Source organism: Lutra lutra, chromosome 13, assembly GCF_902655055.1.
Source record: "Lutra lutra chromosome 13, mLutLut1.2, whole genome shotgun sequence".
Lineage (NCBI taxonomy): Eukaryota > Metazoa > Chordata > Mammalia > Carnivora > Mustelidae > Lutra > Lutra lutra.
This window is the reverse complement of record NC_062290.1, coordinates 33,806,505-33,824,850: the sequence shown is the minus strand read 5'-3', so window position 1 is coordinate 33,824,850 and position 18,346 is coordinate 33,806,505. Positions and strand designations below refer to the sequence as shown.

The following is an 18,346-nucleotide window of genomic DNA, read 5'->3' as shown; positions in this document are numbered from 1 at the left end:
TTCCCTTTTGAAATCAACTACCTTTCTTTTTCAACCAAGACTAATGGGGAGGAAGAAACTATTCTCTAGCATCTTTAATTCTCTCATACCCTTTTCCATACACCGAACCCACTAGAAATCCCCTTCCTGAAACAATTCTATTATTTCCTTTTCTGCTCTTATGATAAAGAATTCAGTCTCTGTGGATGAAATCTCCTTTTGGGTGTGTAAGACCAACCATTTCACCTCTGTTCTCAATCTCTTTTCCTTCTTTCAGGATTCTTCCATCAATTGTTCTCTTTAGATCTTCGATTTCTAGACCCTGCCATTAGCAATACATTTTTTTCTCTCATCCTAAAGAAAAAGTGAGGACTCTTCATTCTGGATAATGGGGAGAAGATTTAGTTCTCCGTACTTTTCCTGGCTAAGTTTAATTAAAAGTCATGGACATAATAGAACCACCATAAGAAGACTATGAAATGCTGAAAGAAGCAAGAAGACTTCTAGGAGCTTCAAGATTTAAGAACTACATAGGAATGTAGTTGAATAGCAATGTGTTTGAACAAGAATGTGTTCTCTGGAGTTTTCTTCTTATCTCCCATATATCCTGGATTTGGAGATGGAGAAGTCTGAAAACTGGATCTACCAAGAGGCATAGGGGTTAAAACCAAACCAAAACAAAAACACTTAAAACCTGCTCCCTATAGTCAAAGGACCTAGAAAGGAGCAGCATAGCAGGACAAAATCCTTTTTGACAATATTGTACCCCAGTCAAACATAATGAATGGTCCCTGCCTGTATAGTCTCAGGAGAGACCAAATGGAGAGTTTGGATTTCTGTCCCTCACATGATGGCAGCAAGAGAGCCGGGGTGGGACTCTCCCCTCACCCTCAGTGTTGTGCTGATGGAGACCGAATGAGGAATCTGGACTTCCACCTTCCATCCATCCTGAAGCCTGGATGTCCTGGGTGGCATTTCCCTCCCTGTCAGCATGCTATTAGTGGAGACTGAGTGGATTTTATGAATAGTATGAGGCAGTGTTCCTCACTTTTTCAACTAGAGAACGGAAGGGTAACTTTAGAGAACAGAGATCTACAGAAAGAAATTCTATAAATATGCACACGAATTTGGTGACTGACTCACACACGAAACTGATTTACATTAACTCACCAAAAAGTCTGAGAACTGAACTAAAGTGAGGAATAGTACCCTGGTTTACAGAGTGGACACTGAGTAGCACACAAAGCAGATCAGAAGAGTTCTGAAAACTAAACTGTCACTGGAACCACAGCCCACAAAAGTAGGCCACGACCTAAGCACTAAACCAAAACAGGGTGACTGCCATGACTAACAGCAAAAAGAATATAGATATAATCCAAAGTCTTCTAACATAATATTCAAAATGTCCAGGTTATAACTGAGTCATTTGCTATGACGAGAACCAGGAGAATTACTTGAATGAGAAAAGACAATCAACACACTGTAGTACCAAGATGAATCAGATGCTGGAATCATCTGACACAGATTTAAAGTAGCCATCAGTAAAAAATATATATATATATTAAAAAAAATAAAATAGGCATCAGAAAAACGCTTCCATGAATAATTAATCATGCTCTTGAACAAATGAAAAAATAGAAAATTTCAGTGAAGAAGTAGAAACTACAAAGAAGAACCAAATGAGAATTATAGAGCTGAAAAATACAATAACCAAAATTTAAAAATTCGTTCAGCGAGCTCAATAAAAGTTTGGAGATGACAGAGGATGGAATCAGTAAATTTGAGGACAGATCAATAGAACTTACCCAATCTGAACAGAGATAAAATAAACTTAAAAAAATCATTATTGGGGATACCTGGGTGGCTGAGTCAGTTAAGCATCTGCCTGTGGCTCAGGCCATGATCCGGGGTCCTGGAATCAAGCCCTACAGTGGGCTTCAGTGTGGAGTCTGCTTCTCCCTCTCCCAGGGCCCCTCCCCCAACTCATGCTCTCTTCTCTCTCAAAAAGTTTTCATTTCTTTAAAAAAAATTATCAGAAACCCATGTAACAACAATAACAAAATATCCAACCTTTCTGTCACTGAAGTCCCAGATGGAGATCTCGAAGAGTATGGAATTAAAGATATTCCAAGACATAATGGCTAAAAATTTCCCAAATTTGGTGAAAGGCCAAGAGGTTAAACAAATCCCAAATGAAATAAACCCAAAGAAATCAAAGTCAAGACACATTATTGTCAAGCTCCTGAAAACTAAAGACAAAATCTTGAAAGGAGAGAGAAGGGGAGGGGGTGTGATTGACGGAGGAAAGGAAGTGGGCAAGAGAGTGATGCCTAATAGGGAACACCGATTTTTTTTTTTAAGATTTATTTATGGGGGCACCTGGGTGGCTCAGTGGGTTGGGCCTCTGCCTTCGGCTTGGGTCATCATCTCAGGGTCTTGGGATTGAGCCTTGCATCAGGCTCTCTGCTTAGCAGGGGAGTCTGCTTCCCCTCTCTCTCTGCCTGCCTCTCTGCCTACTTGTGATCTCTGTGTGTCAAATAAATAAATTAAAAAAAAAAACTTTTAAAAAATTATTTATTTATTTACGAGAAAGAGAGCGAGAGCGCGCGCACGAGCACGCACGTGCGCTGGAGGGGGAACACAAGCAGTGGGAGAGGGAGAAGCAGGCTCCTCACCCCAGGACCAGGACCTGAGCTGGAAGGTGCCTACTGTCTGCATAAGGACTGAGCCACCAGACACCCCTAGGGAACACCGATTTGAATGTTAATAGATTTCTCATCTGAAATCACTTGAAATGCTCTCCCCAAGGTCACTGTTGGCCTGCTCAGAAACAACGACCTGATCTTGCTTGGACTCTGCAGCACTTTCTCTGTCAACCACTCCTCATTATTAGGAGCACTGTCTTCCCTTGCTGTCCCAGACATCAGAGCATCCTGGTTCTTCTTCCCTTTCAGTATTCAGGCCCAGGCTCTTCTTCTACCCATCTGTTTAGCTATCTCAGACTTCTGAGCTCTTCTCACAGGACATCCTCTCTCTGCCTTGCCCACCCTTCACCTAGATTTTATTTAAGTCAGGTTTACTGAGGTGATATTTATATCTAGTAAAATCCACCCATTTTAGTGTTCAGTTCTATGAATTCTGACAAACATATAGGCTGTTACCATCACCACAATCAAGAAAAATATTTCCACCCCCTAAAACTTCCTTCGTACCCCTTTGCTGTCCAACTCCCCCCGCCAAATTCTTGGCAAGCACTGATCTTTTTCTGTCCCCACAGTTTTGCTTTTGCCAGAAGGTAGATTCCATGTATTTTTAAAACATCTGCCAATAAAAATGATGCCTTCCTCATTTATACCTCTAGTGTTGATCTGTCTTTTGAGCTTCGGAGCTGTCTATCCAGTGTCTTTTGTTTGGGTTAGGTTTATAATACTTTTCTTCTTCATGCATCAAGGAGGTTAGGAGATTCAGAAGTTACTTAACCTCTCTAAGCCTTAGTTTCCCTCCATGAAAGCGGGTAATGGTACGTTGTTGATTTCTTGGGGAGGTTAAACAAGGTAAACAAATGCCATTAAGGAGCCTTCCAAGCTCAGGATTCACAATAGATACTCAAGACATCATTAATATCAGCGGCTCTTGAGGAAGTTCAATTTCTTCAAGGGTCCTGCACCTACTGAGGACGGAGTGTGAAGTTTCTGAGTTGTCAGCCCACTTGCTGGAGAGTTCAGGCTTCCTCAGAGGCCAGGAATCCTTCTCCCGACCAGTGAGTGCTCTATGTCTCTACAACATACTGCGTGAAAGAATGAGTAACATTTGCAGTGACTGCAAATCTGAATTCTCAGAGTTTATAGTACAATTGAGTTTTGCAACCAATTACAATTACTTTATGTAATGAGAATACCTCTACTTAGCTTCAAGTTTATGAGGCTGATCAATATCTGAAATAAAGTTTCATTTCAGATCCCTTTTACTTAAAGACAAAAAAAAAAAAAAAGTGCCCAGTGTTATTCTGCAGCATATACTACTCCAATATGATACTCATAAGACCTCCCAGTCATTTACAACACCATATGCACTTCAGCCTTGTTTCACATTGGATGGGTACAGGGAGAAGTGGCAGACCCATTCACTCCTACATCTTTTTGTATTCTGAGTCTACATGTTTTCATATACTATTAGCCAGTAGCAATTTATAATGTATTCCAAGAAGCCATGTGATATTCTAGTGGATGCTTCTTCTCAATTTCTCTAGATGAAATAAACAAAAGTACCATAATAAAAGTAAACTGACAAGAATCACACTGTTCTCATTTCAAACACACATAAAGGAACTAAAATGTTGTGAAATATACCAGGCAGTTTTTATTAATCCTCTAACCTCCAGAGAAAGGGCTGGCAATTAGATTTACATTAGAATTGTCACAGCTAGCAATTCTTTTAATACCAGAAGCTAGCCTTCAACTGATTTCATGTTACACATACACACTAAAAATGCAGTTAGTGTAACGCAAAGAAATTAAAATTACAATTGAAGTGTCACACAGTAAGTGAAAAAGCTTTAATAGTATGTCTGGTCATAGAGCTAATAATGACTTTATGCAGAACGCAGTGAAACAAAGGCGTCTTTCTCAAGAGCCAGAGTGCATCTGGGGCGAGTACTGTTTTGTTGAGGCGGCCATATAGAGCTGTAACTTGGTTATAGGAACATTAGTTAAGTGAGCCTATAGAAAAAAACAGCTGTATTTGAGATCACATAGGACTCTGCACATTTCCTCCCTGTGGCAGCCATTCAGAAATCTTGCTGACAGGCAAACTTGTATAGAACGAATGATCCTATTTAGATTAATTCTTCTTAATGTCTTACACAGGCTTACTCCCCTGGCATATTGTGGAGAAGACAGGTCAGTTCCATTCAAAACCTGGAGGTAGAAAACACAAGCTTGATTATTTGATAATATATATGATGATACTGATACGGAATGTGGAGTGCTCAATCCTGTAAAATTACAACTAGTGGGCTCTTCCCCAGCTCGGAGTTCAGGCATGGGGCACTCTGGAAAATGAGTACTCAGTGAGCAGGTGGTCTGGAGAACTGAACTTTTTTTTTTTTTTTAAGATTTTATTTATTTGACAGACAGAGATCACAAGTAGGCAGAGAGGCAGGCAGAGAGAGGAGGGAAACAGGCTCCCCGCTGAGCCCGACGTGGGGCTCGATCCCAGGACCCTGGGATCATGACCCGAGCTAAAGGCAGAGGCTTTAACCCACAGAGCCACCCAAGCACCCCTGGAGAACAATAATTAACTATGGTTCTGTTATTACAGTTTCAGTTCTTTACTCTCTCCACAGTAACATGATACATCCTCACTCTTTGCCATGAAACTCTGAAATGCCCTTGAATCCTTGGCTCTGGCCAATAGGATGTTAACCAGCACCACAGAGCAAACTGAAATGTGCCTACTCTGCTGGGCTCACTTGCTCTTCAGCCTCTGCCACTGACATGAGAAGAACATATCTGAGCTAGCTCACTGGGCCCAGTGGGACGATGGGAGACATGGGGAGCAGACCTGTGAGTTAGCCTAAGCCAAGGTCAGCACAGCTGCTAAGCCAAGCCAAGCCCAGCTTAGACCAGCCAACCTGGTCTTCCGATGGCTGGCCACTGAGATTTTGTAGTTGTTTGGAATGCAGCATGATGGTGACTCAAGTTAACTGAAGCAGTCACTAAGGACTCTGTGACCCTGAGCAATCTTTTCCTGCCTGTCCTCCACCGCTCATCTATAAAGTGAGGGTCCATACAGCCTTTTCTAAAGGTCACTGGGGACAAGAAACCTGGGATGAGAAAAGCTCTAGACTCTAGGTGCTCAGAGTTCTTCAAGCCTAGAATAAGCTGAGGGAAACACTTGAACTGACACTGTGGGCCGGCAGAGGAGCCTTTATGCCCAGTGACATGTCTGAAAGGTCTGGCAATGTGTCCGGTTATATAAAAAGTCTGTGAACGAAGAAGGGCCTGACAAACTTTTTACCCAGCTCCTAAAGAAAACTTGTTTTTCTGTTGATTTAAACATAAACCAAAAAGCAAGTCAGGAGACAGAATTGGAGAAAATGGAAATCTTTATTTTTAAACACTAGTACATTTTCAGGCTGTTTTAAAAAGGAAAAATCATATTAGTTGAAAACTATGCATCAAAGCATATTTATTTAAACTCTAATTTTACAAACACATAATGAAAGAAATATATTTTATAAATATCTACTCAGAATATTATGGAAAAAGTGTTTAAAAATAACAGCCCCAGATCTCCCTCTTTAAATATATAAAATTCCCATACAATTCATAAGAATTCTTTCTCAAGAGCCAAAAATTTCACAAAGGCCAACAACTCAGTTCTCATCAGACACAATCAAAAGTAATAGGGATATAAAAAAAATGTAAAAGTTCTGTACAAGGGAAATTACAGATCGCACACGGGTAAATCTCATTACCATACAGGCCATTTGTATTTTAAAAATGTTTTATAAAAACCACCATTTAAAACAAATAAGTGAGAGTCCTTCCCTGACTGTGGAAAATATATAAATTATTACCCTCTTACCTGGGTATCAAGGCTCCCACTTGCTGGGGTTGGGGAGAGAAGTCTCCATGTTTTTCCTGACTAAGGGCACAATTAGGCCACAAGTGAGGATCCACCTCCTTCCTCAGTGGCTTTTTTTGGTGGGTGATTCACTATTATTTCCTTTCACTTAGAAAAATTCTTTGGGATCATCGAAGATAACTGCTCACAAGTGAAAGCAAGACTAGGGGAGGACTTCAGATCGTCCAATTAATAACACTTATAATCTGTGGTCTGGGTGACCAAACTCTGGAAAGCCTAATTTTCCACTGTCAGAGACACAGCCTGTCACCTACCCCAGTGAGACACATCGCACAGCCCCAAGGTTGTCCCTTAATCTTTCTTTTTCTGGTCCACGTTGCTCTGTTGCTCGCAGCAGTGGATGCAGGTTATTGTCTCTTCTGACATTTTTTCTGAAAAGAGCTCTTCAAAAAAGTGCGATACACAGGATCATCCACATATTCATTCTTAAACCTGGAACTCAGCACCCTTTGTCTCTTTTTCTCCCCTTGGATTATGTCTGCTCCATAAAATGTGTCTTCAAATCGCATATCAGAGGCTGTGGACTAGAAAGAGCCAGTGTCACGCTGTGGAAAGCATGGCATTTGATCATGACAAGAATGGACAAAGACCTGATCTAGCCAGCTTGGAGTGGCATGCAGAGGCCAGGACACTAGCCCAGTATTTGCTCCATCCAGGCTCCTGCTTCCATGTAGCCCCAGCTTTCTTCAGGATCTCACACCCCCCAGGGACCTTCCCCCAGCAGAAGCAGAATTAAAGTCTTCTCATATAAATCTCCCTCACTTACCATTTCCCCTCTGGCTCTTGCCCAACCAGGATTTTGACAACTCGGTCAACAGTCATTTTTAACTCACCCTATTCCTATTTACCTCTGGGCCTCTGCCCATACAACTTCCCTGAAACTGTCCTTGCTCCAGCCCAGTTCCTATGATACTTTTCTATTCTGTCACCTAAGTATTGCTGGAATTGCTCTCTTCTCTGACACTTTATAAGCCCTTCCTCCTGCCTCTCTTCTTCTGGCTGCTCCTGTTGATGTCTCGGGGGTTTTCCTTTCTTAACTATCTGTTCAACTCTGATGCTCCTGATGTTTCGGATTTCTCCTCTCCACATATGCTCCTGAGCCCTCAAATCCACACTTCTGCTTCTTCTCCAAGGATGCTCATCTCTCTCACTCCACTTCAGACCTCCTTCTGTGCACAAGCCTGTATGTCCAACTGCCCAGCCAGCATCTCAGAGTACTGTTCCCAGAGGCACTTTAAATCAACCTGCCCTAAATTGAACTCAAAGTCTTCCCTCCCCGTTACTATCCTTCCGATACCCCATAAATGGCCTAACTATCCTACCCACAGAGACATAGCTACACTGATCAGAAACCTAACAGTCACTGTAAATGTCCCCCCATCCCCACCATGTCCTTACACCACCATCCCCTACATGTTCCTTATAGCCATCCATCCTTTTTTCTTTGTTCCTGCTGGCCCCATGGTACAGGCCTCACATCTCCTCCCTTAAACCACTGCAGCAAATGCTACACCTCCAGGCTATTTGCTACAGAACCACTAGAAGAAAGTGCTCTACAAACTATCTGATTATATGCATCCCTGCTTATCATCTTTCAATAGCTTTGCTGCTTTTTAAGATGGTATTCAAGCTCTCTAGACCTATATAACTTGGCAAAATCCTACCCCATATGCTGGTCAGATAGAATTATTTGCAGTTCCTGGCCACACCTTACTGGCTCATGCCTTTCTGTCATTAGATGTACTTTTTCCTTTGCATGGACACTATTCTGTTTTCTCTGACACAGGAAAACTTGAGGGCCCTTCTTTTGGTTCCTATAAGACTTTATGTACCAATACAGAATGAGATCAGTGGCAAAGATAAGGGGCAGTTAACTTTCTCTCCACTGGGGATTCCTGAATCCCTTGAGGGTGAGGATGCTATGGAGTGAGTACTGATCTTTACATGTCCTCCACACCAAGCAACATGCCCGGCCCTCAGTCACTGCTCAATTAAGTGTTAGCCAGGTAAAGGAATGTGGGTTTCTTCTGTTATGCTCAGGTAAAGCCCACATTAAGACACAATTTTTGCTTCCTAATTCTCTACTATTTTGTCTCCTAAAGTGCATTTCCAACTGGTTTTCATTGAAGTGGATCACTCCAGATGATGTCAAGGCACAGCGCATCTCACTGTCACTGAGGCCACCTCCTCTGGTTGGTGACAGAGACAGAATTCAGCTTTGAGAACTTGAAACACATGGTCAATCATGAAGAAGAGATAAACAATGGGGAAGTTACAAAGAAGCCTAAAAACTAAAAAATGGACCCAAGTACGTAGCAGGAATGTACCCTGCTAGCTCATGAGATGGTTATCCAGGGTAACAGGCTACCTGCATGGACCCCCAGACACTACCTTGCTTCACTCGGGAAGAAAATAACTAAAAGATTATGGGTTTGCTGGGCACCCTCTGCCGTTAGGAGAAAACATTTTTGTTTCATTCATTCTTGGCAAAGTACTTCCTCTGAGTAATCTTTCCCTTTTATAAGTGCTAAAAGTTACCAAAGGAGAAAATAAAACATCTATGAAAGTGTTGCCATTGTGTGAAAACAGCAAAAGGCAGCTTCTCAAATATAATAATAAAACCGATTTACCAGCAGCTCTACTTAATTATGCACCGTTGCCATGGTTATTCTGTGAGACAATAAAAGGTAACGGGGCCGTTTCTGAAGTTAGTGGGAAAGAACCCCCGCAAAATCACCGAGGTGGACTGCTGACTCTTTTGAAAAATTTCTTCCCAAGTCAGCATGTGTCTGGGTGAGCGGCAGTCATTAAAATATGAGGCCTCCTGTTTGGCAGTGAGGCTGCTAACCCACCCTCCTTTAAAAAAAAAACAAGAGATTTCTCTAATCATAAAATATCTTCCATCAATGAGATTTCCAATTAGATTTGTTTCACCAACTGGAAAAAAAAAAAAAAAAAAAACCAGCAGTCATAGATAGACCAACCAAGGGCCAGAGGGTTATATACAACCTGAAGGAAAGGCTGGACTGCTGTAACAGGAGCACATAAGTCTTCGATTTAATAAAAACCGAAGTGGCAAGCTGGATTTAGTGACTGTGAGCCTTTGTTCCTGAAGATATTTTCTACTAGGTTCAATTGTTTGACATACAGGTTACACTCAGATAATATATGTGATTTACATATTTTTTACAGACTTTTTAAAAAAAGATTTTATTTATTTATTTGAAAGACAAAGATCACAAGTAGTCAGAGAGGCAGGCAGAGAGAGAGGGGGAAGCAGGCTCCCCGCTGAGCTGAGAGCCCAGGCGCCCCTTTACTGACTTATTTTTAATTAAAAATGTTTCTGGGTCGCATTGGTGGCTCATCAGGTTAAGCCTCTGCCTTTGGCTCAGGTCATGATCTCAGGGTCCTAGGATCAAGCCCTGCATCAGGCTCTCTGCTCAGCAGGGAGCCTGCTTCCACCTCTCTACCTGCCTCTCTGCCTACTTGTGATCTCTTTCTCTGTCAAATAAAAGTAAAATATTAAAAAAAAATTTTTTTCCTCTGAAAATTAAAAAAAAAGTTGGATGTTGGTGTGACTGTTCAGAGAAATGGATCTTAGGACACTCAGGAGCTAGGTTCAAATAAAGCTGTGCAGGAAGGCAACCTGATATTGGAGACAAATCTATTATGGAACAAAGAGATTGTGATCTGAGCAGAAAGTAAAAAGTGTTCTTTTAATATGATTAAGAAATAGTATTTGAAATCTATAAGACCCAGCCAATGCTTAATCATACACGCATTAGAAAATCAAAGACCTGAGAGACTTAGGCCTACCTACTCCATTGCCCATCCTTCAGTCTCTAGGTGAATGAATGAAGGAAGGAAGGAAGGAAGGAAGGAAGGAAGGAGAGGAGCAATGAAGGGCAGGAAGAGGAGGGAGAATTTAGGGAAGACAGAGGCATAGCATGAGTGTTGCCATGTTTAGCATCTTGAAGAAGAAAGTTGGTTCTTAAGAGATTTTTAAGATACAGGGACAGAATTTTTAGATCTTTGTTAGGAATTAGCCAATGTCTTTACAATAGGAATATTTGATTTTTTATCTTTCCCTGCAGATTATCTGGTGGCTAATCTATTTTCAGGTCTGTGGTTCCCCTACATGTCACATTTCTCACTGGGTGGGCAGCAATGCTGTTACTGTCCCTCTGCTCTTCACTACTTCACTTTGAAAGACCTTCCTCTCAAGGATGTGGCTCAGAAAGTTAGTCGATACTTGGTGCAGTTACCCTGTCCCCAGGACCCTACCTGATAGGAAAAGGAGCTAAATATACAACCAAAGAATTAAGGAATCCAAGGATTTTCCAAATTAAGGTAACTCTATAACTGCAGAAAAAGTATTATCATAAGCATTCACTGAAAACTAAGCATGTTGTTTATTCTGGAAAAAAAAATTTTTTTTTTTCCATTTTAGTCAGAAAAATCCCATACATTCAAATTTTCCTATTCAGGATTTATCATTTTGCAGATGTAGTAGATGCAATTCTAATGAGTAAAATTGATTTCATTTCAGGGTCCACTAAATATTTTATGATGCAATAATGAAAACTAAGTTATTGTGAATTATATTTTTTAAAACTTCAGTTTTGAGTTATTTGTCCATGTTTATTTGTCTTTTAATGGCACGTATAAAGCCTGAAATTAAAAACATTCTCTTTTTTTTTTTTTAACAGCTTTAATATTCCCACACATAGTTTTTGGGCTTTTTTTATTCCTTTAGTTAAATAGTGAGAGCTTGGTTTAATTATGAACTGACACAAACATTAATGAGTTTCTGGAGAGATGTTAATCAATATATGATAAGGCTATAGAAAACCAAATATTCATTTATATTGTGTCCCCTTTAATCTACTACTGAAAACTTCCTGTAATGTTGCTTTTGCTGACAAGATTATAAATGCCTGGATGGTACCTTTGTATGTTCCTAGCGCCTTGCACAGAGTACGTATTCAACAACTATTCTGGTATGCCAATAAGTATTAGATCATTTGACCTCATTAGAAAGGAAAACAAGGAATCTGCACTGGTTTCCTGTTTGGGGCCAATTTGAGGTTTACCTAAGTAAGGGAAAAGTTGCACTAGCCTTCTTGAAAATCAATCCAAAGGCCTAAGTACGTTTCCTGCTGGGCTTGGGAAACAGAGGGATAGGATTCGAGATTCACATGGCAGATCCCTGAGGGGTATTTGCCAGCACTTACAAAACGAGCTTTCACTCTCTTGGGTAATTCTTCATCTAAAGTATAGATATCCTCTCTCTTCATTGCTATCTGGGATCCATCTTCAAATTCAACCTAGTGGGAAATAAGATATCTTGATATATATGTACACACACATACATATATACACACATTCATACATAAAAGTGTTCACCATTTTTTCCCAAGATTCCAATTAACTCCATAAAAAAAGGGAAAAAAAGGACTCAAGCAGAACAAACAAGAGAACCAGCCAACAGCTAAGGAGGAAGGAAAGCTCTTTGCCTTATCAAACTAAGAACAATATATGTTTTCAAACAGGTCAAAATTCTTAAAAAATAAGTGTCTTGGAGTATGTGATATGAAAACTTTATCCTCCCCCAAAGCAAAAACAAAGAAATACATAGCTGCTGCTCAAATGATTTCTCAGAACATGAGATTGTGGCCAATTTAGGATTAAGACTGGCTGGGCCTGTATGTATGGTTTATTTCTTTAAGAGGCTCTGATACTACATGAGGAAGAAAGGATGACATATTTACTCTTGTATAATAATCTTCCCAGATAAAGTAATTTCTCAAGTTTTAGAAAACTTTAACTTTCAAAACTCACTTTTGTCAAATTAAACCATTCAGCCAGGAAAATCCCAGGTTCTGAACCTCATAACATCTAAACCACAGCAATGTGTGAAAACTTTCATCTGAAATGAAAATTCAAAACTTTTTCTTCAAGCTAATCAAATGGCAGCAAATAATTTCATAACCAGTTTTTTCAACATTTTAGGAGATTTTGTCAGAGAAAAGTAAACGATACTGGCTAACAGAAACCTAGAATATTTGGGGGGAAATTCATCAAATGCCTGATTCAGGTAATTGTTCTTGGTTTAGGTTTAACACATGACCTCTACCAGGAGGAAACAACAAAAGGGATGCAATCAGGGCAGAAAATCTATTATGTTCTCTAATCCTGAACAATTTATGATATTTTTGAAGTCCCCAAGTTTTCTGTCTGAATTCTTTTACATGTAAGCTATAAAAATAGGCTTGTACTTCTGGTTAAAAGGTAAATGAAATCATGCAGCTATACTACATTAATAAAAAAAAAATCTGCTGGAGTTTAAAAAAAATAATACAATAAGGATAATATATATAAATAAATTTCTTATCCATGTACTGTTTACATTTGACTAAGCTGAAACAATAGGGTGGAATTAGGTCTCAGTCACAGGAGAGCTCCCCTGTTACCTCCCAGAAGGCTGAGATGAGGAGGCTTCTCTTCCTGGCCTTGTTCTAGTAGAATGGTTTCTTTAATATTTAATTAGGCCAAGGTGTCCTCTCATTTGTACAATTTGATAGCATAGCTAGAACTACTTGTGCCTAACTTTCTTCTGTTTTACATAATTTGAAAATTCTAGAGAGAGAAAAAGGCAAAGAAGTATAGTAAGATGACCAATCATTTCAGGACCAACAGGTCTGCTGGGATGCAGGACTTTTAGTGCTAAAATCAAGGACAGTCCCTAGCAAGCTGGGATGGTTGTTCACTCTAGTTGGGGCAGAGCTGAGAGTAAACTCTGGCCCATCCCTTTACCAGCTGTATGCTCTTCAACAAATTATTAAATTCATGTAACCTTTTTATCCTCATTTGTAAAATGGAGTCAAAAACATTTATCTTACAGGGCTACTGGGAGGGTCAAAAAATGCATACACTTAGGATATTTAGCACTGTGTAATAGGAATTTTTTTGGTTACATCTATTTTTATAAACGTCTTTCCTTATTCAATAATGAGATGGAATAATTAGACACAAAACACAAAATAATCTTAAAAGGGCCCTTGGTTTAATGAGGAACTTTAAACTGCTTGCACTTGAGAGACAACTTTAATATTAGCCTTTTCATTGAGTCTATAAATATGCTTGTAGTTCTATGTTGATAGGCCATCATAAATTCAACTGACATTAACACACCAATTACTAATTAGCCTGAATTTCAGCATGTCCTCACTATGATACTTTTCATGTAGCTAATAGCTTTGCTACATGTATAAGATGCTTCACTTTTGCATTTATTGTTTAATTAAATACAATTATTTCCTTTTGAATAATGTAGTAATGCTTCTTTTCTAGGAGTCTCCAGTATGATCAGTCTGTCTTCTGATTCTTGCCTAATTCTGGGCATTCTGACACACAGAAGCTCCAGCAACTTAATATTATGACAAAGGGGAAAATAGCTTTTACACACACATGCACACATGTGGGTGTGAGTACACATATACGGAACATGTATATAAATGCCCTCCCCTCCCTACTCACCTCGGGCTTTTCTAGACCTTAAAAAATGTCCAAGTTTCTCAAACCTCTTTGAACCCCTTTAATTACACCATGCTGTAGTTCTTGGTACAATGTCTTATAATGTGCTCTCCCACTAAGGCCCCTGTCCCTTACCAGTCTTTGAACAATTTCCCTGCTGAAACTGGCAGTCTTACCATTCTCAAGCTGTTTTTAACTAAATAGGCCTGAACCTTCTTAGTTTTTTCTTCTTTTACTTCAATCTTCCTGTTTTTACTCTGTTTAGCTTGAGAACAGTGATCTCTGCCATGGTGTTACTGAAAGCACTATGATATATTGATTCTAATAAATGTATTCCTTTTTAAAGCCTAAAGGAATATAAACGTACATCTGCCATCTGTGTTGTTTTCCTTGTTAGAGTTTAACTCATTTTCATTTCTGATAGGGATAAAATATTTTCATTATTTGATTGTATATATACTCTTTAGTAATATGTAGAGTTCCCTAGTGAACAAATATCCAACTGATTGCTGTACTTATCAGGAACTAAGCACTCGTTTAAGCTTAGGTGGCCACAACTGTGTCAATACATAATTGATTTAGGTTTGAGGAGACACCCAATGGGGGTATGTCTGTCAGGCAAAAGCCACCCATTCAGGGGCTGCTGGTTGATGAAGAGCCATCATTGTCTTGGCTTACGGTGAGATGAAGCAGCCAATTAGTCTCTCTCTGAATGATGTACACACAAGAAAGCAGCCTACCATCTAGTTGCTTATCTTTGTGGCCTAACTATATTCTTTACAATTAAACCATCCATTAAATGCTGTTAGTTTTCCAGAGTTGAACTTGATAATAAAACTCCAGTGTCTGGGTCATTAGACACCAAATCTTTGCCTCCTTTATAAAATATGAGGTGCTCCAAATTCATGTGGCTTATTGATCAGCAGCACAGTGGATATCCATCTGCCCTCTGGCTTCTCCTATTCATCTCAGCAAACATCTCACACGGGACAGCGCTCACCTGGTACATGTGGGCAACATTTGATCCCAGATATTTTGCCCCATAGAGTTTGCCATCAGGCCACTTGACTTGGACGACTTCTCCCTCAGCAGGAGGGCCCAGCTTCACACAGTCTCGGCTCTGTGGAAGAAATAGAGACAGGCTTTTCAAGGCAAGTGTCTAAGTGACTGCATTTAGAACTTAGCAAATGATGAACTCCTGGCAATTAAAAGGAGTTATTGCCTCTGTGTTTTATGGATTATGATCTTGCATGGGTGTTGAGGGGAAGAGATATGAGCCAAAGGAGTACTTAAAGATTTAGCCTACATCATAAAGTTGCAAAGGAGCTACCATAAGCCAAGCAGGAAAAAAACAGCAGCATTTACATTTGCTACTTGACAAAGACTCTTTCAGAAGGTAACTAAAATATGCATGGAAACTCCTTTAGCTAAAGAAGAGACCAGCTCATGATTTACAACACCTGACATTTATATAGCATTTTTGCAGTTAACCGACTGCTTTAACATACAACTCATCTGATCCCGAATAATCACTCCAAGAAGTAGGCAGAGATTATTAATTATCCCCATTTTACTGACAAGGAAACTGAGCCTCCAGGGGGGTTGTCAGCATCTCTGGAGGAGTGGAGCTGAATAGGAGAATAAGAGTTGGGACACACAGGTGGAAATGGGGCCAGGGAGGAACAGAGTAAGGTCTAAGCCAGCAGGCTGTGACAAAACAGCAAGGGAAAAGGAAAGCAAGAAGCACCAGCAACCTGGCAGGTGAGGCTAGGAGGGGTGTGTGCAGTTTGGCAGGCCTCTTTAGAAGATCCCTGCACCTCCCTGGAGGGGCCTGCTTCTGCCAGCCGCCCATTAAGTGACCACCCCTCTTCCTTCCACGGGCATCCATGGGTGGCACCCATAGCCAGTCTTTTCATCTCATGTCTTCTACTAACAGTGTCTCCTCCTAAGAGAGTAGTTTAGACCAAGCCCCTGTAGTCCATCCTGAAAGGTGCTTCGTTTTTTGGTGGGTAAAGGCAGTAACTGGTCTCATAAAATGTTTTCAAAGACACAGTTTGCAAACTCTTAAATTTGTATGTACTGGGTATGACATAGTAAAATTTTAATACAAATGAATTAAGTACTTGATCTCTTTGGTAAATTTTTTGCACATTTAGCAATTTGTGTTCTGCTAATACCGGTATTTTACTGATGAGGCCAATCTGACTGATGGAAATGCACACTTGACCAATCAAGCTATAAATGCAGACTGGGTATGGCTCTACGGTTTAAATGAGAGGCAAACACAGGAAATATTTAGTTGTCTATGACTAGAAATTCACCATCTATTACTTTTCATTATTAGTAGAAATTCTGTATTATAAAGGAGTGGCCATTTTATTGTCGTGTTTGTACTATACATGAGAGGCTCAGCTATGCATTTTGCTCACTGCAGACTCCCTTCCATTTAAAGCTATGGGCAAAGAAAAATTTGCACAGAGGCTCCATAGAATTGACAGTCTGGGGGCGTCTGGGTGGCTCAGTGGGTTAAAGCCTCTGCCTTCGGCTCAGGTCATGATCCCAGACTCCTGGGATGGAGCCCCGCATAGGGCTTTCTGCTCAGCAGGGAGCCTGCTTCCTACTCTCTCTCTCTCTGCCTGCCTCTCTGCCTACTTGTGATCTCTGTCTGCCAAATAAATAAATAAATAAATAAATCTTTAAAAAAAAAAAGAAAAAAAGAATTGACAGTCTGCATCTAATTTAGTTAAATAAAAGTAAGTTTCTCCTTGGCCTTCTGTGCTATTTGACCTCTGGACATGCAGAATCGAAAGGGTGGGCTGTAGAAATGTATTCCATATATGCCCCTGGGGTCATCATCTTACTTGGCATTTCCCTTCTGAAGATGTCCCTGGTACTAAGAATGCTGGAGCGTACAGCTTCTCTGTACGTACTATCCAGTCTCCTAGGCTGGGAAACTACGTCAGCTCTCGGATAACTAAGCTGAAACCTGGAAACTTTGGGGATAGGACTAGGAAGCAGGGAGGCAACACAAGAGTGTGTGTTTTCCCTCTTCTGAAGTTTTCTTCCACGTGGAGGCGCTCCACTGGGGTAATGTTCCTGGCTTCTATTTTTTTTTTTTTTAAGATTTTATTTATTTATTTGACAGACAGAGACCACAAGTAGGCAGAGAGGCAGGCAGAGAGAGAGAGAGTAGGAAGCAGGCTCCCTGCTGAGCAGAAAGCCCTATGCGGGGCTCCATCCCAAGAGTCTGGGATCATGACCTGAGCCGAAGGCAGAGGCTTTAACCCACTGAGCCACCCAGGCGCCCCATGTTCCTGGCTTCTTTACCACTCTCATTCATCCACTCCTCCAAGAGAATAAGCAGTGACTGAATTCTGTTGCTGAGTTCTGAAGGAGATGGCATTTTCCAAACTATGTACCACAGGGCCCTGGGGCAACCCAGCAAACTTGCTCTGTGGGATATTTTCAGGGGAAACACAATGACACTCATCAGACACCAAGTTTACCACTCCTACTCTTAACCTGTTTAGACCTAAGTTACTTTATAGATGGAACTGTGTAAAAAAGATGTGCTGAGATACCCAGGGGCTGGGAGCCAGTAAAGTTTGGTAACTGGCTTTATTCCTCATGTTCTCTTTCTCTTTGGAGCCACCCTGTGGACAGAGAACTCAAGTTCTGCACTGCTCCTTCCCTGTAGAGGAGCTGGCGGTACCCTTGTCACTAGGAGGCCTGTCTAATCCTCAGGTCCAGTATTAGGAACCCTATTTGCCCACAGACATAAACTACACACTACAACATCTGCTTTGTTAGTAATGAAGATCTTTTCAATCTCCAAATCCTGACTCCATTGTCTCTCTCTATTGCTTTTCCTTAGGCAAGATAATTCTATTTATTGGGCCCTTCAATTCCAAGAGAGGAAATTCAAGGCCTTGGGGGAACACAGAGGATGCACTCCTTAGGAGACTTAGGTCCTTACTTTTTTTCTTTTAATTACAATTTATTTATTTATTTATTGACAGAGAGAGATCACAAGCAGGCAGAGAGGCAGGCAGAGAGAAAGGAGGAAGCAGGTTCCCTGCTGAGCAGAGAGCCTGATGCAGGACTCGATCCCAGGACCCTGAGATCATGACCCAAGCCGAAGGCAGTGGCTTAACCCACTGAGCCACCCAGGCGCCCAGGTCCT

General features: G+C 40.7%; 1 protein-coding gene across 8 annotated transcripts in view; it reads right to left on the bottom strand.

The window, feature by feature from the left end:
- Positions 1–6,073: 6,073 nt before the first annotated feature.
- Positions 6,074–18,346, bottom strand: part of KDM4C (lysine demethylase 4C) — a 470,115-nt gene continuing 457,842 nt past the window's right edge. For all 8 annotated transcript variants that reach the window (XM_047699136.1, XM_047699137.1, XM_047699138.1 and 5 more), the window contains 3 exons: positions 15,164–15,283; positions 11,862–11,954; positions 6,074–7,151 (listed from right to left, as the gene is read on the bottom strand). In XM_047699136.1, coding sequence (XP_047555092.1) covers positions 6,975–7,151; positions 11,862–11,954; positions 15,164–15,283 — 390 coding nt within the window. In that variant the 3' untranslated portion in view covers positions 6,074–6,974. The remainder of the gene's footprint in view (positions 7,152–11,861; positions 11,955–15,163; positions 15,284–18,346) is intronic.